Below are 22,791 nucleotides of genomic sequence, written 5' to 3' on the forward strand. Positions count from 1 at the left end.
CAGTGCTCCCCACTATGCCTCTCCCCCAGTCCTTAGTTCCTGCATCATCCAAGCTATTCACATTGGATGCCTTTGCACAGCCCTCTGCTCATACGGCCTTCTGTCCTTATCTGCTCAGCACATGGCAACTTATCCCAGGCTACTCTATAGCTCTCCCACATCATCTCCTTCCCCACCCCGCCTGCCCTCAGTAGAGCTGATCATCTTCTTTTGCCCTCTATTCCTTCTGTGGTACTTGGTTGAACCCTTTTTATGGTACAACCTTGGTATTATGAGGATTTCACTGGCAGCAAGCAAAGAGCTTGGGTTTTGCAGTTTGAATTCTGACTGTGTCCTGTGACCTGAGCCAGCTCCTCAAACATTGATCCTCAGCTTCCACAATGCCTGGTATACTGTAAGTGGCAGTTTTTATTATTTATTTTGATAATATTCCCAACTAGAACAGAAACTTTTTGGGGGCAGGCATGCTAACTAATTCACTTTAGAAAAAAATCCATAGCTTAGCACAGAGCTTGGAACATAACAGGAATTCTATGTTTGTTACATAAATAAATAAGTGAATCAAGTTATGTGGGGCTCCAGTTCTGGGAGGTGAGAATATGCCCTGAGCCTAGCCAGGATGGCAGTAGGAAGGGTAGGTGTGTAGGCACAAGGTCTGTGACTAGATAAGGGGGATTGGGGAGGTGTCCTTGGCATATGCCAGCAAACCTCTTCCAGGATCCACCCCTCCGAGCCTGTGGGCTCCCAGAGGGACTTTAACTTTGACCATCATCTTAATTGGACCTCGTGGTCTCCTGGCTAGAAGCCTCCCAGCACCTCAAGGTTGGATGAACAGAGTTGGCCTCAGGATTGCCACCCTCTCAGACTGGCAGTTATTTCTTTGCATTCTAAAGCTGTTTCCTGCTTAAAGACAGTGACAGTATGGTAATGGGTTTGTGGCCTCATGTATTTGTTTTGTTTCACACACACTCAGCCAATTATTCCCCATTCCCTATATTATCTTTATTAAAACACACTTTGTTGAGCTTGCAGCTGCTGGCCCTCTTTGGTTTTTAAAATATTGACATCAGATTCTATCTTGTGGCCAGTCACCCCCTCTCCCTTCCCGAGTGATAGTATCCATAACTAAAACATATGACTAGTCAGTGTAGGAGAAATAGAAGCACCCCGGGATGGCAGGTTATCTAGGAGTTTTATTTAAGATTTTATTACCTCAGGATCAGACAGAGTCAGAAAGAAGAGAAACTCAAACCTCATTTCCTGAGTCCCAGCCTTCACTCTCCCCGACTGCACAGACCCTCTGATCACATGTTGCTTTAGAAGCCGAACATCCCCATTCAGTCTCACCACTAAGCAGTTCCATCTTCCACTGGACTCATCATAATCACAAATATCCATGACCGAATAGTTCTGAATCCTCCTGAGCCACTGCAAAGAAATTCTTTCTTGTGTTGCCCATGTCACATCACACAAGTAGTGATCCCTGGAAGGAAGAAAGAAAGGAAGAACAGAGCGAGAGAATGAATATGACTATTGCCAGACCTTGGTACAAATAGATATTTTATTCAGTGAAGAGAAATCAATCTTAATGGGAAGTAGAATTATAAATGGTTAATGAAACCATTTAATATAATATTTCACCTTTTCTTAAAGCTTAAAGTGCAATTTAATTTGGGATGAAAATTAAAATATATCCAACAGGAAAAGCAGCAACAGTATTCTACAGTGGCTTAACACGCGTGACTCAAACCGCGAGCTCAGGATTTATCAAGTCCTCAACTTGGCCGCTGGTGGTGCCAGGGACTCAAGGGTGGTGTTTTTGCATCTCCTTTCTGCTGTCTTGAGGGAAGTGAGGCCATGGACACTGGCTAAGATTTGAGTATTTCTGGCATTTTACGTGCTTCTCCAGAAAATTCTTTCTATTAGGGTGAAACTACAGCTGACCCTTTTCTCAACTTCATTTTCAAAGGGGAAAAAATTGACTCACACCTCCACAAACTTTGAAAATCAAAGTACACTGTAAAAAGACATTTCTCAAAAGTCAAACCATGAACCCTGAAAAGAAATGAAAGAACCCTGCGGTATGTTCACATAAATTTATGTAAACAGAGGTATCTCTAGCAGTACATCCTTCCCAACACATACTGAAAAAAAAATTTTGGAACCACCTTCTGATTTATAGTGAAGTGCATGGAATTCATCATTTACTTTTCTGCTGGCCTCCCTCACATTATTGGCAATGGATGCTTTATGTTTTTTGCTCCCTCCTCCTCCCCCAGTGTGGTTTTGGATGACTATTCACAAATCCCTGCTCTCAAGTGTCTGATCGCAGCTTTGCTCTTTTTTGTCAGAGGGTTCCAAATGAGTGTGTTCATCCCCCTCTTCCTGCCTGGTCTGGTGGCCGCATCTCGTCCCCATCCCAGATGCTCTCACAAGATCCACTTGCTCTCTCCTTTACAGACTGGGCCTGCCCTTCTCCTTGCTTGACTGCAAGTTCTTTACAGGGTGTCCCCAGGGCCTAGCAGAATGCCTGACTCAAAACAGGCACTAATTATATGTCCATGGAATGCAGCACTGAAGAAAGGAAAGCCCTCTGCTGACCTGTGGGAACTGTCATATTGTCGTACTGAAGGACTATAGCTTTGTCCTTCCTCGGAATTCATAGATCAATTCCCATCTCCACTCCCTTCGCAGACACCTAATCACACAACAAACATTTACTGGGCACTTGGGATGGGTCAGGTGCTGGGTAAAGCCCTTTAAGCCCCTCACAGCTTCATCATCCCCATTTTACAGCTGGGAACACTTAATGTGCGAATGTGCCTAGTGATAACGGGCTTCCATGCTACCCTGCTGCAAGCCGCAGGTACTGAAACAAGACCGAACCCCTTCACTCAGCAGCAGAGCACCGCATTTCCGTAAATAGGGGTCCCTTTTCATTTCAGTCTGTTTTCTTGCTTCTGGAGAACCTATATACTACCGAGTCTGGGTGGCTAGTATTCTCACAACACACCATGAGGTTCCCCAGTTGCTCCCTCTTTGTTCAGTCTTGCTCTTCAGCCTGAAGTGGCTGCCAAGCTCTAACTTCCTTAGGTCTTGGCCTAAATGTCCCCTCATTCACGATGTCTTCTTGGAAACCTCCTTCTCCCACACCACTCTCCCAGGTCTCACTGCACTCATCACAAACCGCCAGGCTGCAGGGGCTGCGAGTGCAACCGCCTCTTTCCATGCTGGGGAATACAGACATCTCATCCAGTCTGATGCTTCTGCGTCTGCCCAATGCAGGGGAGCTAAATGAGAACACGGAAGGGCGAATACACTTTACCCAAGACAGGCAATAAATCCGTGAAAAGAGAATGGAAGTATGAAAAGCACAACAGAAAACGAAGCTTTCTGAAATTAGTTTTTTAGACCAGAGGTTGGAAAACTTTTTCAGTTAAGAGTCAGAGAGTGAATATTTTAAGCTTTGTGGTCCACATCTTCTCTGTCACTACTCCACTCTGCCTTTGTAGCACAAATGCACCCAGAGACCATAATTAAATGAATGAGTTCATTTAATGTTCCACTGAAAAGCTAAAATTTGAATTTCATTAAATTTTCACATATCACGAAATATTATTACTCTTTTGATTTTTGTTCCCAGCCACTTAAAAATGTAAAACCTGGGCAGATCACCTGAGGTCAGGAGTTCAAGGCCAGCCTGGCCAACATGGCGAAACCTTGCCAGTACTAAAAATACAAAAATTAGCCAGGCGTGGTGGCACACACCTGTAACCTCAGCTACTCAGGAGGCTGAGGCAGGAGAATTGCTTGAACCCAGGAGACAGAGGTTGTGGTGAGCCAACATCGAGCCATTGCACTCTAGCCTGGGCAAGAGTGAGACTCTGTCTCAAAAAAAAAAAAAAAAGTAAAAACCATTTTTACTTGTGGACCACACAGAAATAGGCAGTGGACTGCATTTGGCCCATAAACCCTGGTGTGCTAACCCCTGTCCCATATCAGTAGTTCTTATCTTTTCAGGCCAAAAACCCTTTGGACAATCTGATGAAACTGATGTACCTCCCTCTAGGTGGGAAAAGCCTCTCCACCGTTATATATACAACATCTGAAAATTCCATGGGCATAGATGAGGAATTTAGGCTCCAGAAATATTCTTCTTTTTTTAAAGTGTTCTGGTTAAGCGAAGTGTTAGGTGATGGGGGGAAAAAACTTTTAACAATAATTAGTGGATCACCCAGTACTAAATAGTTTTATCTACTAAAAGTTATAAGTTAAATGTCAAGTTCAGAAATCAGCAATATAAAAGCAACTTTTCCCCATTTGAAAACATTGAGTAATGGAATTTGGGAAGTCAGCCAGGAAACTCACGTGCATCAATCATCCTCCCTGCCCATTTTCAGATCAAAGGTTCATGGTCCTGGACCCTGCATGGCCTGGGTTACTCTCCATGACCCCAGGTGTACTCTGCACCCTGTGCATGCTCAGCAAGGCAGTTCACCCCTGGCGCAGACAGGAATTTTTGAATTTTCTTATAAACATACTTTTCTTCAGTGGCAGCCCTGAGCCAAGATTATGCCAGTCTGAGATGTCAAAGAATCATTTAAAAAAAAAAAAAAAAAACCTGCCGGGCGTAGTGACTCATGCCTGTAACAGCAGCACTTAGGGAGGCCAACGCAGGTGGATCATTTGAGGTCAGGAGTTCGAGACTAGCCTGGCCAACATGGTGATCCCCTGTGTCTACTAAAAATACAAAAATTAGTCAGGCGTGGTAGGGCGCATCTGTAATCACAGCCACTCAGGAGGCGGAGGCAGGAGAACTAATTGAACCTGGGAGACAGAGGTTGCATTGAGCTGAGATCATGCCATTGCACCCCAGCCTGGGCGACACAGCAAGACCCGGTCTCAAAATAAATAGATAAATAAATAAATAAAGCCAATGGCTCAATTGTCCTTTTTACTGAAAAGTTTAAGTCCCACTTAAAACCAGAAAAATCCAGCCAGCAGTATTATCATCTATGTTTGCACACTGCATGCTGCTTTTATTCTGCAAAAACAGGCCAGTATTGAGTAGTTTTCTTATGTAATGATTTTGGTGGGGTGGAAGAGGGACCGCCCCTGCAGTCCAGGCCTTCCTCAGAGCCTGGACAACTTACCAAGGTTAGACATATGAGCCAGCAAGCTCTTCTACCTTCTGCAGCTGGATTAGTCCAACGGGAATACGGTTGATTTTAATACTAAAATGATGGAGTAATTTTTGGATGTAAAATAATGAGTCCACACCCATGTGGAGTCTACTATGTGCCAGGAACAGTTCTAAGTGCTTGACATAAGCTCATGACCACCCTATAAGGTGAGTATTGCAGTTCATTGTCTGCAGACAAGGAAATATAACAGCAGAGGATTTAAGGAACTTCCCCACTATCACCCAACTGGGAAGTGTTGGAGCCGGGATTCAATTCAAGCTGTTGGCTTCAGATTCCCTGTTCATACTCGTTCCCTCTATGAAACCTCCACCCATCCATTTGGGAAATGTTGCTAGCTAGCTTCACCTTCTTGCTTCTTTTCAGCATAAAGTTCCTCACTTAAAGAAATCTATTCCTAGAGAGCTGTGTGTAAACTAAATTCTATAAGGCAAATTATATGTGAATGCACTGAGAAAGACTTGTTAAAAATCACACAACAGAGAATCCCCTTGTAAAGTGACCACCTGTCCCAGCATAATTCTTTGCAAACAGTAGGCATTTAATAAATGTCTGTTAGGTACTATTAATTCCCTTAATTTGTGTAAATGTTTCTTTTGGTGCATTAAGGATACTTAAAATAAGGAATTTATTACCAACTGGAAATAATACTGGAGGGAAAAATGCTACCAAGAGCAACTGCGACCGTGGAATGATTAATTCAGTGAATCACCCGAAGAAGCGGGCGTACTGCCAGTGCTGGCCGCAGGCTCCATGCCACCCTCTGCTCTGATGGGGATGCCAACCCTCCCAGGTTCGCTGACAAATCCCTCAAGAGAGGAATGGGTGGGATGAGATGAAGCAGATCTGAGTGCTGCAGCACCCGTACACCCGCACATTCGTAGCATGCCAGTCCTAATGTGCCTCTTGCAGGTGTCACTAGCTTCCAGTTTCTTTTTCTCCTGTGTGACAATCTGAGGCTTTGATGTTGCAGCTTTATAGGCCAGGGTCATAACAGTTCAGAGAAGGCATAGCAAGACTTTATATATATTGTGTCATTCAGGAGCAGAGAGAGAAGGGACGGGGTATGTCATGAGCTGCGTGTGATGAGCCCGAGAGCCATTCAACAGATGTTGGGTGGGGTTACCGCAGTAGAACATGCCCTCTCCAATCGTCTAGATTCAGGTCACAACATTTTGCAGAGAGGAGATAAAAAGGAGGGATTTCTATGCAAGGTCATTTTGAAGTCTATCCATGGTGCTGGCAGCGTGAACCACTATTATACACACACACAGTCACCTAGATAACTTACTCATCCATTCATCCATCCACCCATCCATCCATCCTCTGCTTATCTATTATTCTACAAATATTGGTTGGGCATGTGCTATGTCGCAGGCACCCTGCTACACACTGGATTGTAAGATTGGCCTCTACCGCATAGAACCTGTCTTACTTCAGTCAACAATGAATGTACTGCTCTAGATAAAAGTTAGGAGATTTATGATTTTACATTATGTGCTGTTTTCCTTCAACTTTTTGAGCTTTCCAGTTCTCATTATGAACAATGAACACAAATTAGCAGCATAACAAATCTAAAGCATAGCAAATCTAAACTTTAGCACTAAATCAATGCAGGTAGCAGGGAGACTCACCCTGGTTCAAGTTCAGGCCTTGGTTGTTGGAAACGCAGCCTGTCTGCCCTTCTCACTTGTTATCAGAGAAGCAGGGCTTCCACCCATTTCTGCTAATTCCTAACAAAATCACAAACCAGCCTCATACTCCTGTGGATATCACTTGCTGCAGGCTCTGTGGTGAAGACATACGGCCTAACAGGAAAACTAACGAGGGAAACATGGGCAGAGAAAGGAGGAGAGGCACTGATCCTGGCCAGGCTTCCCACTCCAGGAACTAGTAAATCACCGGGTAACAGGCTGGGCAGGTTACTAAGAGGCATAACTCACCTGGATTTACTTGGCCCTGCTGGATCTTTGCATGAGGCCAGAAAACGGTGCATCATCATGTACTAGCACATTTTTTCCAGAGAGCATCTAGAGTCTAGTTCTAGAAAAACCACAACCTTACCAGTGTTAACGGAGACCAGAGCTATATTTTAAATTCCCTAAAAAACACGTTCCTGTGGCATTTCCAAAAAACAATATTCTCTGGTAATATACATTCCACACAAAATCTCCATAGTGAGGCTTAAGTGTGACTTAAAGAACTACTGAGAACAAGAACTTATTGACGAATTCACATAAGGCCAAAAATCCGTCCTGAGAATTGCTTGTTTCTTGAGCCCAGCACTTCACACAGCTGTGCCTTGGAAAGGGATCTCTAAGTGGGAAAGACTTCGTCTCTTTGGAGAATAAATGAGACAGCAAGAGCAGAGCACTGAGCACAGTCCCAGCCCATGAGAAGGACTCAATACATTTTTAACTAAATTATTCAAATATTTTGGTCCAGCAGGCATAGGCCTCGGTCCTTTTCCCAGCTTCCACACTCATTTGCTGTGTGACCTTGAGCAAATGACTTTACCTCTCTCGGTAAAGTGGGAGGTTCTCTCACCTGTGCCTCACAATGGTGTTGTGACTGTGTCCTGGAACCACTCCAGATTCTATCTAAGCTCCCAGGACTGTTGGGCGAAGGAGGGAGGACAAGGACTAGGCCTGCCAAAACTGAGAAGCAATCTCCCATTTGCTTTCTGGCCATACACTTCTGTATTATATCTCACTTGAACAAAGGGTTCCAGGTCCTTAAAAAGTTTGTAAACCATTGATAAGGTCTAAAGCCCCTTCCAGATGGAATCTTTTTCAGAGCAGGTGCTCATGGCTCATCCTCCCTACAGGCAGATATTGGTGACAGACCAAAAGGCAACACCAGGCTCCACTGGTCTTCTCCTGGGAAGCCCTGACTTTTCCATGCTCTGTTTTTTCCACCTCAGTGTCCTTCCACCTCACTGCGCCCTGCTGGAAGCCAGCCTGCTCAATCGGCACATTCTCCAGGGGGCATTCTTTGGTCCTGGGGTCATGAAAAGCCCATGTTCTTCTCCTCAGAATGCCTCCATTCTATTGCTCATACGTCTCCTATCACTCCTGGGGGCATTTATCTGAATGTTTTCTATCATCTACTGATGATAAGTGCTACAAGGGCACAGGCTTTCTATGGACATTTGGCAGTAGAAACAGAGGCTGCCCATCAATGATGATTAAAGAGGTGACTGGATGGAACCAAAAGGCAAACTGTGAAACCTTTGGGTAAAATTTTACTCCATTGGACAAACCCAGAAAATTTTTTAAAAACTTACTAATTGATTTTCCCCCAAATGAATGGGTTACTACAGATATTTCTAACCAAAATAATGCATTACTAACCACAGAGCACAGCCCACAGCCTTCCTGATGTAGTTAATGCAACCCCAGAGAAAATGGATGCTTCCACCCTGCTGTGACGGTGCCTTCGGGAATCTTAGGGCACCAGCCGTAATCACCCAGAGAGAGACACGAAGCAGTGTCTGATAGCTTGTTCTTTCAAGCCAGAAAGTCAGGTTTGAATACAGATTCCTACTTCGTCATTTTCTTAATCTGTAGGCCTCATTTTCTTATCTGTGAACAGGCACACGATGATAGTTGTTGGAAAGACAGAGTGACTTTGAAGAGTCCTAAGATAAAGCATGTGATAATCCCTGTGTCTGGCACATGGTGAGTACTCAATGTATGCTAGTTGTTATTTAAAAACAGCAACAGGCCGGGCACGGTGGCTCTCGCCTGTAATCCCAGCACTTTGGGAGGCCAAGGCAGGTGGATCATGAGGTCAGGAGTTCAAGACCAGCCTGACCAACGTGGTGAAACCTCGTCTCTACTAAAAATACAGAAATGAGCCAGGCACATACCTATAATCCCAGCTGTACTCAGGAGGCTGAGGCAGGAGAATCACTTGAACCCGGGAGGCGGAGGTTGCAGTGAGCCGAGATGGCACCACTACACTCCAGCCTGGGCAACAGAGCGAGACTCCGTCTCAAAAACAACAACAAAAAAAAAAAACAGCAACAAGACCAAATAAATAACAGAAATGAGTGAATATGGAGCTATCAGCCAGCCATAAATTGTACCCAGTACATTGGTTCCTTTACAGGAAAATAAACAAGGGGCTGAAGGTGCTCCCTGGTGGAATTTCAAACCACCGACATGATTCCAGCAAGTGAAGTCTTGGAGCACAAAATGACCTTGGAGCTCCCTAAACTTAACCCACAGATTTCCTGTATTTTCTCTAGGCCTTACAAGGCTCTGTGGGACCTGACCTTGTCCGCTCCACTCTCTTGTTCACTGAAAAGGCTCCAGTCACCCCAGCCTCCTTGCAGTTCCTCCGACACCCCAAGCACATCTCCTCTGCACTTGCTCTTCCTCTGCCCCCTGCTATCAGTGGGGATGGAGCCCTCCTGCTCTTCACATCACTGCCACAGGTCATTTTATCCATGAGGCTTCCCTGACCTTCCCTCATCAGCCCCATCCGTTTTGCTCTGCTCAGGTTTTCTTCACCACATTTATCACTACTGGCATTTTACACTGTTCTTTGTTTATCTGGTTTTTGTCTGTCTCCCTCAATTTGAATGTAGGCTACATGACACCAGGGACCGGCTGCTCTGTCCATTGTCATCCTCATCTCTAGAGTTGTGCCCAGCCTGAGGACGTGAAGATGCTCAAGAAAGAGTCGCTGAAGGGAAGAATGAATGACTGTCAGTGGGCATGACACAGCTGTGATCCACTCTGCCATTCACTTTTGAAAAGTTCTCCCTAGAAAGTGTAAAACTGTTTACAAGCCAAGCATTCAGGACAAGAGTCTTACCCTATCAACATAGAAGCAGGCGCAGTGATTTGTATGGAAGTTGCATTGGTGGCTGAGCTGAGAGAGTCTGTATTTACAACAAAGAACTTTACAGTTGGATTCACAGCTCCTGCCTAGGAAAAAACAATCACAGAATTGGTATTGACAAAAAAAAAAAAAGTAACATCATTGCACATATTTTAAAACAGCACAAAATGTCTGCATTATGGCCATAAAATTATCACAATCAGACACATTCCAACAATTTAATATAAATAAAATGAACATAAGGGAGAGTCATGAAATGCAACCTTTTCATGGTCAGGCAGAAACAGAATACGTGTATATATATATACACACACAATACACACACACACACCGAGTATATATATAAAACCGGAAGGTCCAAAGCACTTCTGTTTAAATAATGAATGCTTATACCTTTATAATTTATCACTTTGAGAAAGCAAAGATAAACCTCTTAAAATCAACTCTATTATTTGCAAATATACCCTGTCTCCCTGAGACCAAAAGTCTTTGACGCCTGTCAGTATGAAGAACACCTTGGGTTCTGCCAAAGACACCATCCACCAGAAAAATCAGTTTACCTGAGCCAACGATGTCAATTAGGAAGCCATCATTTCCACTCTAAATTCAGGTTCACTATGATGGAGCTTTACAATCAATATTATGACTGAAACCTATAAAACCTTTTTAAATATACACATAGATCTTCGATTGACAGATTAGTTAGAAATAATATGATATTTTTAGTGAGAACACTTTATGGAGTTTTTTTGTGTGTGCCAGTTTCGCTCATCAAAAAATAACATTCCACTGAAAACACATCTCCATATTTAGTCTCTGATCTTTTTTTTTCTTTTAACTTCCTCTGTCTTCCTAAAATGGCAGCTCTTCATAAAGCAAATTGAGTGAGTTGGTAAAAATAAAAATCCCCTTTTCCAAATTTCTTACAGAAAAAACACTTTACTATTAGATTTTCCGGCAGACAATACTGTAGCCATTATTATTACGGTACTAGTGAAGAATCCCTGGTTCCCTTCTAAACTCCATCTTCCCTGGCTTACACTGCTTAACAAGGCTCTTCAATTTTAGTAAACACGCAACCCTGAGGGGGAGAACAGCTTTGAAAACCAAGACGTGACACTATTATTCCAAATGTAGGACATGAAAAATTTACATTAGTGCCAAATCTATAATAGAACCACTAAAACTAGTCATGTATCCCGTTAATTAGTAATACAATCTGATATATAACCGAGCTTTGCAACTTCGTCTAGGGCACAATCCAACTTCTACAAATGAGATGAGCTTCTGATTCAATTATAGCCTCTCTTTTCCTCCATTCAAACATTTTCATTCCCCTTATCTCTTTCAAAAGCATTTTCCCCATTTTTTCTGCTTGTCATTCCTCAAAGTTTTTGGAGAAATTACAAAACCTTAAATCACACTCTTTCCTGGGATAATAAAAATACTTTAAAATTGCCAGATGCTGTTGACTTCAGCAAGAGTAATCACAGCAAGCTGTTGAAGAGAGACTGACAATATTTTCATTAGCAGGAAGGGATTAAATGAAACCATTCTCTTCCCATCAAATCATGGAACCACTGTACGAACGGGAGCACAGACCTTTGGATATGGAACCTGTACAGTCTTTGGGTACTGCAGTGACTCATCAGAGTAGAAGGAGTATTCAATAAGTGGGACTTCTGTGTCGTTAAATTGGGCATATGCTAAAAAAGTGCCGTTTGGAGACCACCACAGAGCAGAGTAGGCACTGAAGACTTCCTCTGAAAAAAGACATAAATTGTTCTGTTACAAGAAGTAGCTGATAAATTGGCTTTGGCATTCAAAATATTGTTCTCATTAGCTTTAGTAATTACAGTAGAGTTCAACTAATGAACCACTTTGCATTTGCTGGGCTTCCAAAATCAGAGTAATACAAATGAATAAAAATAAAATCTTCAAGGATATATCTGGATTGTAAAAATAAGTAACCCGTTGGACCATTTTAGAATATTTTAGCATGCAATATTTAATATAAGCTCTACATTTTTTTCTTTATCTTATAATCCTCTAAATTTATGCCTCAAAACATACTAAAAGTAAATTTCACACAGGAGGCTGATTCTCCTTTCTAATTTTCAAACAGTCAACATGCCAGCATACTCTCCCCAACTGGGCTCAGTTTGTACTGAGCCCGCAGGGTACTGGTGGGTGGTGTGTAGCTCCAGGCTATCAAACCAATATGGTGCCCAGAGTTTACTACTCTTGGCACAAACAAGGTGTGGGAAGGATGGATTTAGAACGGCAAGGAGCTCCATTGAGACCCCTACTGAGAAACATCTCCTTGCCCAGCCCAGAAACTGAAAACTCCCTTAGATTAACACACTGCTCTGGTGTATAAGAGAAGAAGGTCTTATACATGATGGGTAAGAGAAGAGGATCAAAGAGGGAGGCAAATAAACGACAGGATCTTGCTTTCCAGTACATTGTTGGGCTTCTTCTCAATCTCTGGGAAAGATAGCTCGTCCCTATGATTATTAAGGCATCTTCACATGGGACATTTAATCACTGGCTCTTAATATGTTGAAAACTCCTTTACCAACCGGGAAGGGAGGAGTTAAGTAGACTGAGTGGAGACTCCTATATATTCCACAAGTCTCATGTAAGTGTAAATGTAAAAGCAAAAGCATAGAAACTAGAATCTTAGGGTTGGAAAATCATGCATTCTAATCAGTTTTCAGATGCCTGATACTTCCTTACAAGTTATTTCCAAATGCTTTTTTTCAACAACAAGAATAATAGCAAAAATAATTACTGTAATAAAATGTAATAATAATTATTGTGATGAGCAGCTAACATTCAATGAGTGCTAACTATGCACCAGGTATTGATAAGCAATTGACATCTATCACCTCAGTTAAGGCTCACAATAACCCACTGTATTGATAAAGTGAGACAAGCTTGAAGAGGATCAGAAATTTGTCTAGGATCACATGGCTAAGAATTGGTAGAATCAAAAACCAACCAAAATCTCCTTTGACTCATGCTTTTCATCTCCGTGCTATATTGCCCTTTCCTGCCTCTATTTTAGTATTTCCAGTAACAGAAAACCTACTACCGGGTAAAGCAGCCTATTCTTCCTTTGACTGTCTCATATCTGTATCATTGATCTATACACGCTTATGTAGCAATTTAGAATTTACAAAACATATCACATTTAGTCTCCACAAAGATCTCTGAGTGATGATTCATAGCTCATTGCACAGAGAAGGAAACTGAGGCATGGAGTGATCCAGTGAATTGCCTGAGACAAGAACTAGAACCCAGCCCTTATGACTCCAAGTCATGGTTGCTATTATACTAAGAACTTGTTCATACTGAGTTGACTTATCGTTCTTTGTAACTTTTACCCATTGACTGCGGTCTATAACACAGCTGCAGTTACATAAAATCAATATAATCAGACCAAGATTTTGGTTTTTAGAATTACTTGTAAGTGTAAGTAGCAGGTAGTGATCTTTGTCTTGAATTAGTGGTTATTTGGAATGCAGGACATATTTTTCTGTGTTGACAATATAGTAATTTCCTTCTAGGAACTGAAGCTATTAGAGAGGCCCAAGTTGGAACTGTGAAGCTGTTCTGCATGAGAATGGCCTCGTCATGAACATGCAAAAGTCTCCCTCCAGCGATCATCCACTTTAGAAAGAATGAAAGTGTTAGCTGCCCTCTTATCTTCCACAGGGCCAGCTGTTTCTGAGGGAGGGTCAGAGCTTTGGAAAGAGGCCACTCTTGTCAATGATCCTGGAGACTGGTTTGTGCTGTCCAAGGGTTAAAGAATCTCTAAGTAGCTAGTGTTAGTAAATTTCACTGTAAGTTTTAGTCAAGGACTTATTTCTAGGACATGAAAATTTATCTTTCTTTCAGTGTGATTTGTTGTTGCTGTTATAATGAGTCAATTAAACTTGACTTGGACTTGGTAAGAACTACAATTAAGTCATGAAGAAAAACTATTTTTTTAAACTACAAAGAAGAAAAAAATATTACGATGAAATATAGATGAGTCTTTCTAATAAGTATGAGGAAACCTTGTGAACAGTTTGGAACAGCCCCAGAATGCCTTTTATCTTGGCAAATACAGACATAAAAAATGTTTTTCTAATATTTTCTAAGTTTCTAAAATGTGTTCCTAATAGTTTCTACAACTCTGTATCCTGAAAGGGAGAATATTCCTTTTTAACTTTTTTAGTTTTATTAGTCACTTTTTCCTAAGCCTTTCTAATTGCTTTTTCATTCTTAAAAACAGGAAATCATAATTTGTCCAAGTTCAAATAAATACAAATCCTCTATGAAATAGGCATTTTCTCTCCAACCTGTAGATATTATTTTATCATCTTCTCAATGTGATGGGATTATTTAGCTTTCCTTAGTAACTTCTGGGTTAGATAGGCCTAGTTAACGAAATATCTGATGTTATTCTGGAGGCTTTTATGTTCCAGTAAAGGCAGAAAAGGTCTATCTACACAGAAAAGCCCTTTGTATCAATAAACCAGAGACAAAAGGAGTATTGTCAGGCAACGAGGACAGAGGAGTGCTAGGAATAGTTAAGTTCTTGGTCTAGGAGACACCTGGTGCTGTGAGTTCTAAGAGAAGTTTGATGCCGTTTTAAACAATGCAACTTATTTTGAATCTCATTTAAATTTTCCCATTGCAAAAGAAACACTTAACTATTTTAAAAGCTTATAGATTTTCTGATTTGAAAAAGCTTTAAAGTTTCTACCTTCATAAACCCAGTCAGTTATTCCATTATATATCATATCTTCTTTCCCAGTCGATGTGATTCTGTGACTTGGTAAATTTGGTTCAATTTTAACATAAATGTCATTGTTCCAAACATATGCCTAGAAGGAAAAAAACAAGCATTGATATCTATAATAACATGTTATGTTTTTATCCTGGAGTTTTAGAAACACTTATCTATTGCAAATGTAAGGATTACCATAGTCAAATATTCCATTCAAACAGGAAGAGTCGTTTACTCCTTCCCTCTCTTTCTTAAATTACAAGTGTACAGCCTATAAACCCAAAATAATCCTAAAACTATTAATAATGTGTTAAAAATAAGAAGCACACAACCATCACTATTTGAATGCTAAAGTATATGCGAAGACCGAGAAGGCTGACCACTTCTACAGGATGATATATGCTTGTATATTTCTTTATTGGGAGAGTGAGTAGAGGGAAGGCAGTTGCATTCTGGAAGAGAGAAGTTCAACTGCAGACAAACATTAGATCCTCTTGTTAAGATTCTTTTGGACTTCTGACATTCTCCTAGCACTATAGAACCTAAAGGTATATCTATAGTAACACAGAAGAACACAGAACTAGCAGAAAGCAGGTGTGACTCAGAAAATATCTAAGTACAATAGATAACTAGAACTTAAGAGTTCAATATGCATTTTCCCGTGAATAAATATTCCCAATGGATACTTTCAGGAATTATATTTATTTTGTTAAGCTAGTAAAATATTATCTTGGGCAATAACACTATATTCTAGAGTGAAGTATTGACTTCCTAAGATGACTGCTTTGTATCAGGGTTAGTAACTTCTGCCTATGAAAAATTTAGCCAATATTTTTCTGACAACTGGAGAGACTCACTAACCAATTTATGACCCACTGGTGACCATGTGACCCACTGTGTGTTGTTTGGAATCCTCTCTTCTGTAATCAGCTGCCTGGAAAGAAGATGAAAGGAAACATTACCAAAAAGAGTAACTCACATTGGGGTTTCCTTAAAAATATGACAGTAGAAAAGCCTAATAGATTTTATTGGGAAGTCACTGACCTTTTATTTAAATCATAAATGTCATATGAAGCTGTGTAGGAATGCCTCCATTGCTATGAAAGAAAACAGACATTTCAGGCTTCTGTGATTCTTGATAATTTGGCCACTCACTATAGGAGACCAAAACGATAGATTTGGCAATATATGATTGTATAATTCTCACATGTTTTCATATCTTATCATTTCTTCTGAGAATTTTGGGACTCAAAAGTATCCTGGAGATCATCTCATACAAACTCCTCTGGAGTTCATCTACAACCTAGCTCTGGCACCACCTCCTCCAAGGAGCCTTCCCAGTACCACAGTGCACCAAAAATGTCATTTTGTACAAACATTATCCCTAGCACTCACCATAGTATGCTAAGATTGCCTACTTAGAAAAATGTAAATTTTCACTTTTCACCTATCTTATCAGCAAAAGATTTCAAAGATATATGATGCTATTGCTGATGGTGATGTGAAGAAATGTTTAACTTCATACGCTGATGATGAAATGTAAAGTGTTATAAATTTTTTGAAAGCCCCCTGGCAAGACAAATTAAAATTAAAATACATGTATCATCAATATTTTAACAACCATCTCAAAAAGCTAGAGATGAAAGTCAAACTTTCAGTGACTGCAGAAGCATAGGGAAATAAAATTTTTTTAAAAAAGGAAATCAAACTAAATCCAAAGTAATTAGAAGAAATGAAATAATAAAGGTAAAAGCATTGATAAAGTAGAAAACAAACAATAGAAAAAATCAACAAAGCCAAAACTCAAGTCATTGAGAAGACTAGTAAAATTGCAAATGTGGTAAAACTTAGGGGTAAAACAGCACAAATGACTGGTATCAGGAAGGAAAAATGGGACATTACAACAGACTCCACAGACATTAAAAGATCATAAGAGACTATTATAAACATTTTTTTGCCAATACATTTTAAAAATTAGAGAAAAAGAAAAAATTTCTTAAAAAATAATTTCTCAAAAGTGAGAAAAATTCTGAATAGTCTTATATTTAATAAACAAATTGAATCCAGATATAAGAAGCTTTACATAGAGAAAACTCCAAGGCAAAATACCTTTACCAGCAAACTCCTAGTTATTTATTCAAATGAGTTGAGAATTTATGCCCACACAAAAATCTACACACAAATGTTTATAGCAGCTTTATTTATAATTGCCAAAACTGGGAGGCAACTAAGATGTCATTCAACAGGTGAGTGAATAAACAAGCTGTAGTAGATCCATACAATGGAACCTCATTTAGAGATAAGAAGAATGAGCTATTAAGCCACAAAAAGACATGGAGGAGTCTCAAACACATATTGCTAAGTGAAATAAGCCAACGTGGAAAGGTTACATATTGTACGATTCCAACAATATGAGTTTCTGGAAAAGGTAAAACTATGGAGAGAGTAAAGAAATTAGTGGTTGCTTGGAGTCTGGGGGAAGGAAGAGATGAATAGGGGAATCACAGGTGATTTTTAGCATAGTCAAAGTCATCTGTATGATACTATAATGGTGATACATGTCATTATACGTTTGTTAAGAGCCATAGGTTTGTCAGAATCCACCACTATAATGGTAGATACATGACATATGTTTGTCAAAACCCACAAAGAGTCAAGCCTAATGTAAACTATGGACTTAAATTGATAATGATATATTAATATTGGCTCATCAGTTGTAACAAATGGACCACACTCATGCAAGACATTAATAATAGGGGCAAGTGGGGGAGGGAGGATAAGGGAGTATGTGGGAACTCTCTGCTTATTTTCTATAAACCTAAAGCTGTTCTGAAAAATAAAGTGATATTAATTTTTAAAAAATGAATCAGAGCTAACCAGATGACTTGGAAGGAGTTTCACATGGTATCATTGAGTGAGAAATGCAATTTACAAAAAAGTATAGGATTTTATTTTTATAGACCAAGCAATAACTAAAAACATCCTATATATTTTCATAGAGTTATATGAACAAGAAGAAAAATATAAAAATATGTAGAGATATATATTAGACTTTAGAGAGCCAAGTGAAAAAGGGAAAAAATAAGACCGAAGATAAAAATGTATATGATCACATATTTGCATTTATGAAAAATTATGTCTGAATATAGATGCATATATAAATTAAAGATATTTTCTTTTTTTTTTTTCTTTTTTTTTTTTTTTTGAGACGGAGTCTCGCTCTGCCGCCCAGGCTGGAGTGCAGTGGCCGGATCTCAGCTCACTGCAAGCTCCGCCTCCCGGGTTTACGCCATTCTCCTGCCTCAGCCTCCCGAGTAGCTGGGACTACAGGCGCCCGCCACCTCGCCCGGCTAGTTTTTTGTATTTTTTAGTAGAGACGGGGTTTCACCGTGTTAGCCAGGATGGTCTCGATCTCCTGACCTCGTGATCCGCCCGTCTCGGCCTCCCAAAGTGCTGGGATTACAGGCTTGAGCCACCGCGCCCGGCCAAGATATTTTCAAATAAGGTACTTGTCTGTATGTCTGCCCTCTCTACCATACTCCTAGAGGTAAGAAATTGTATCTTATTTATCTTTGGATGCTTGGAATCTATTCTAGTGCAAGTCACATAGTGAGTGTTCAAGAAATACACCAAATTACAGGAAAATTCAAATTGTACCAATGAGGACGAGATGGATGAAACAGGTATCCCAAGGACACCCAGCTATATAACAGCAGAGCTGAGACACAAAGTCAGAGTTCCTAACCTTCACTGTTTATCACTTCTCACCCTCTTATCCTCTCATGTCAACAAATATTTATTAAGTTCTACTTTTTGCTAGTCATACATTCCTTTCCTGAATCCTGGATTATTTTGACACACCCCATGCTTGTTTCTGGGCAACCTCAAGCAAAATATTCACTAAAGCCAAAAGGTGTGGTACCAGCTAAAAATATTAAGATGGACTGAGATCATTGAGCATGACAAACCATCACGGGTTGTAAAAGAAAAGCCATGATGTTCGGTATGTTCACTTCATCTTTTGAAACAGATTCATTATTCTATTTAGTCTATAAACACTGGCAGCTATCATCTATCAGACATTACTGAATAACACAGGGTCCCTCCCGTGGAGGAGCTTATAGTGGAATGGAGGATATGAAATAGTAAATGACAATAAAAGAATCACGATAGGATGTGCCAAGAGATATCATGGAGGTGGGTGGGAGACGCAGGAATCATAAATTAGGCCTTGGAGAGGCAGAGAGGATTATGGAAAAGAGATTCTTTGGCTGAGGTTAGTGACAGAGGGTGGCTGGGAAAGAGTAAAAGAGCATCATAGCAAAGAGAAGCTGAATGCAAAGATAGAAAAGATCACATTTAAGAGCACAAGCTTTGGAGTCTTCTAACCTGGATTCAAGGTTTCACTGTGTAATGTGAAGCAAGCTTCTCTCTAAGCTTCAATTTTCTTTTTAGACAAATGAGGATAATGCCAGCAACAATCTCAGATGCATGAGAATTCATGGGAAGCACTTAGCAGGGTTGTGGAACATTGTCAACATGGAATCGATGACAACTATTATCAGGATTTTCAGAGCACTAGGTAATGAGCAGAGATGCTAGGAGAGCATTCATGCCAGACTGTGGGGGTACTTATCCACTCACTCACTCACTTGCTTGTTTATTTATTTGTAGCCACAACTTAGAAGCGATAACACTAACTCAGTCATGGAGAAGTCACATAGTAGGATCTAAAAAACACTAAAAGGTAGACCTCCAAGGAAATGTAATCAAATTAGACTTTTATTTTTTCTAGATACGTTTCATAAGAGTCACTTAGTCAAAATATATATGCTGTACAGAAAATTCTATTGGACCCTCTTGAAAAAAAAAGGAAAAAATGTTGAAGATATAGATCCCTACTTTCAATAGCTTTATCATTTAGCACTTTGCAATAAAACATGTATTCATTTATCAATGATCTTCAGCAACTGCTATGGGGCCCTGTCCTAGGCACAGAGGTGTGGCAGTGAATAAATCACAGGGAAAATGGCACCAAATAAGGCAGGCAACAAATAAGCAAATAAATCAATGACAAAATATCACAAAATGTTGTGATGAAACTAAAATGAGTTAACGTGACAGAGACTGATTAGTGGGGTGTGGCTGGAAGAGCGTGGCAGCGGGCAATGTTTGACAAAGTGACCCAACAAATATGGACCTGAGTTAATAAAGAGAGAAGCATAAGATGATGGAGAAGCTTCCATGAGGAAGCAATAGCAAGTGCTTTGGCCCTTAGATGGGAATGAGGGTGATGCTTGAGAAAAAGAAAGAGCTGTGCACTTACAGGTTCTCAACTCAGCACCGTGGAATCTCCAGAGGCCCACAGCTATGCTGATTTAGTTGCTTTAGGGTAGGCCACAGATATGTTTTTTCAAAAGCTCCTCAAGTGTTCCTCAGGTGAAGGTGAGGCGAGAAGCACTGGCCAAGCATGCAGAGTGCAGGAGAAGCGGGTAGGAGATGTGTTCAGTCAGGCAGACTGTGTTCAATCACACAGGACTCAGGATGCCAGGGTTAGAGCTGGTGTTTTATTTTGAGTGTGATGGGAAGCCACTGTAAGTGGCATAGGTGTGGCATAAACTAATTTAGAATTTAAAAGTAGTACTTTGGATACTGTCTGAAGTACAGATGGCAGGGGGAAGGGGACAGAGTGTAAAAAGCAAAAGCCAGTTAAATACACGGGTAAATTCCAGTGACACAACAAATACAAATCTCCAACCCTGGCTGGCCAACTAAGGGCCACCAGGGGAATACACGCATTAGTGCACATCAAATGGCTTTTGCTGAACTGGGCTATATAGTAAGATGAGCTGGAATTATCTTTCTCTTTCTACCTTACCTTCATATGTTAGTCTTTAACATGGACAACTGTTATTCAGTGGTTCTCAACCCTGGTTGCCATTACAATCACCTATGACAGTTGAAAATATACTGATGCTCACCAGGCACAGTGGCTCATGCCTGTAATCCTAGCACTTGGGGAAACTGAGGTGGGAGAATCGTTTGAGGACAGGAGTTTGAGACCAGCCTGGGGAACATAGTGAGACCCTATCTCTAAAAAAAAAAAAATTGAAAATTAGCAGGGCACAGCAGGGCATGGTGGTGCACAACTGTAGTCTGAGTTACTCAGGAGGCTGAGGTAGGAGGATTAGTCAAGCCCAAAATGTTGAGGCTACAGTGATCCATGATCATACCACTGCAGTCTAGCCTGAGTGACAGAACGAGACCTTGTCTCAAAAAAAGAAAAAAGTACTGATTCTGGCATTACCCCAGAAACTTCTGTTTACTGATCTGGGGATTGAACCTGGACACTGGGAAGTTTTAAAAGTTTCTCAAGTAGATTAAGTGATGTATTCTATAGATAGTAATAAGAAGCACTTCATTAAACAAACAATAATCCATTAATTGGCAACAGATGTGTTAAAGTTGGTACAAGATTCTGATTCACTTACAGTTAAGTTTAACTGAACATAGAGTCTTCATGTCCAGGAAAGGGAGCCCCGCCCAGCAAATCCAGGGTAAATGTTATGATTGAGAGTCACCATCCTGAGATGGTCAATGCAGTAGGGAATGGTTTGCTTGGCCTGAGCACAGCAGAGTTGGTGTGTGAGTGTTGGTGTGTCCTCAATATAATTTATCCTGGAAAAGAAAGGTCAAGGGTGGGAATCCCCAGCTTTGTATTTTGCTTGCAATACAGGGTATCTCTACAAATTTTTAATCTTCACTATATGTCTCAAAACTTCCTATACTTGAACAACTGTTGTCAAATCCATGAGTAACCAAAAAGCTGCCATTAAAGTTATGGCAATCCACATCCATCCTAAACATGAAGAGGATGTATGATTAAGCTGTAACCTTTCCTGAACGTGTTAGGATGTGGAGTGGGGCTGGGTGACTGGGGGAAGCTGAGTGCTCATGGTGGAATCTTTATGATCTGTGGTGAGGCTCTCCTCCTTAGAATAGTTTGCATATGGTGGGGCCGAAGGTTAGGAGATGGTCTGGGCCATCTTGTGGAATCTTTTCTGGAGGATGGAAAGTTTAATTCTTTCTTTTTCTTTTTTTTTTTTTTTTAGACGGGATCTCACTCTGTCTCCTAGACTGTAATGCAGTGGCACAGTATAGCTAACTGTAGCTTCCAACTCGTGGGCTCAAGCAATCCTCCTGCTTCAGCTTCCCCTTCTAAGTAGGGGACTACAGGTGCATGCCACCACGCCCAACTTTAACTCTTTTAAAAACACATATTTATAGAGGATCTTACTACACATAAAGCTGTGACAAAGGAAATAAAGGGTTCTGCCATTAGGTGTACAAATCAGACACGTAAACTTACTTTTAAATATGTGTATAAGGAAAAATTTTTATTGACTTATGTTATTAGTATATATAAGTACAATACAATATTAACTGTGCTTTTTAGTATTTGAAAGCACTAAAAATGAATTTCTTTTAAAATATTGGACTTGTCTTTAAGAATGAGAATGACTCTGATTCTGAATTAATGAGTTTTAGTGCCCATTACATTACTTAGATGTTAATTTTAAGTATCCATACACTTGAAATTGGTTATAACATAGCATACTCTTGGATTATTTAAATGTTACAGTAAGAAAGCATTTCTTTTACCTTCACATAGTTGTATTCTAAGAGAATAAACTGCCCATCAGGAGATATTGAATAATCATTTATAGAATGTCCAAACTCATCCTGTCAAACAAGAAGAACAAAGAAAAATTGAACAATTCCATTTCACTGCCATCACTGTGCACTTACTTCATAGGGGGTATTGTTCTAGACATGTGGCTTTTGCCTTGGGAGTTCCTAATCTAGCAGAGGTGGCATATTCACCCACACAAATGACCGTGATGCCAGGTGGGTGGTGATCAGTGTTAGAAAGCCAGAAAGGGAAGGATTAATCCGAAG

At 40.5% G+C, this 22,791-nt stretch overlaps 1 protein-coding gene across 4 annotated transcripts in view; it reads right to left on the reverse strand.

The window, feature by feature from the left end:
• Positions 1–22,791, reverse strand: part of DPP4 (dipeptidyl peptidase 4) — an 85,234-nt gene that overhangs the window by 31,230 nt on the left and 31,213 nt on the right. For all 4 annotated transcript variants that reach the window (NM_001039190.2, XM_015110130.3, XM_077956053.1 and 1 more), the window contains 7 exon segments: positions 1,348–1,483; positions 10,026–10,138; positions 11,655–11,815; positions 14,809–14,929; positions 15,694–15,766; positions 15,877–15,929; positions 22,495–22,575. In NM_001039190.2, coding sequence (NP_001034279.2) covers positions 1,348–1,483; positions 10,026–10,138; positions 11,655–11,815; positions 14,809–14,929; positions 15,694–15,766; positions 15,877–15,929; positions 22,495–22,575 — 738 coding nt within the window.

This window comes from Macaca mulatta, chromosome 12, assembly GCF_049350105.2.
Source record: "Macaca mulatta isolate MMU2019108-1 chromosome 12, T2T-MMU8v2.0, whole genome shotgun sequence".
Lineage (NCBI taxonomy): Eukaryota > Metazoa > Chordata > Mammalia > Primates > Cercopithecidae > Macaca > Macaca mulatta.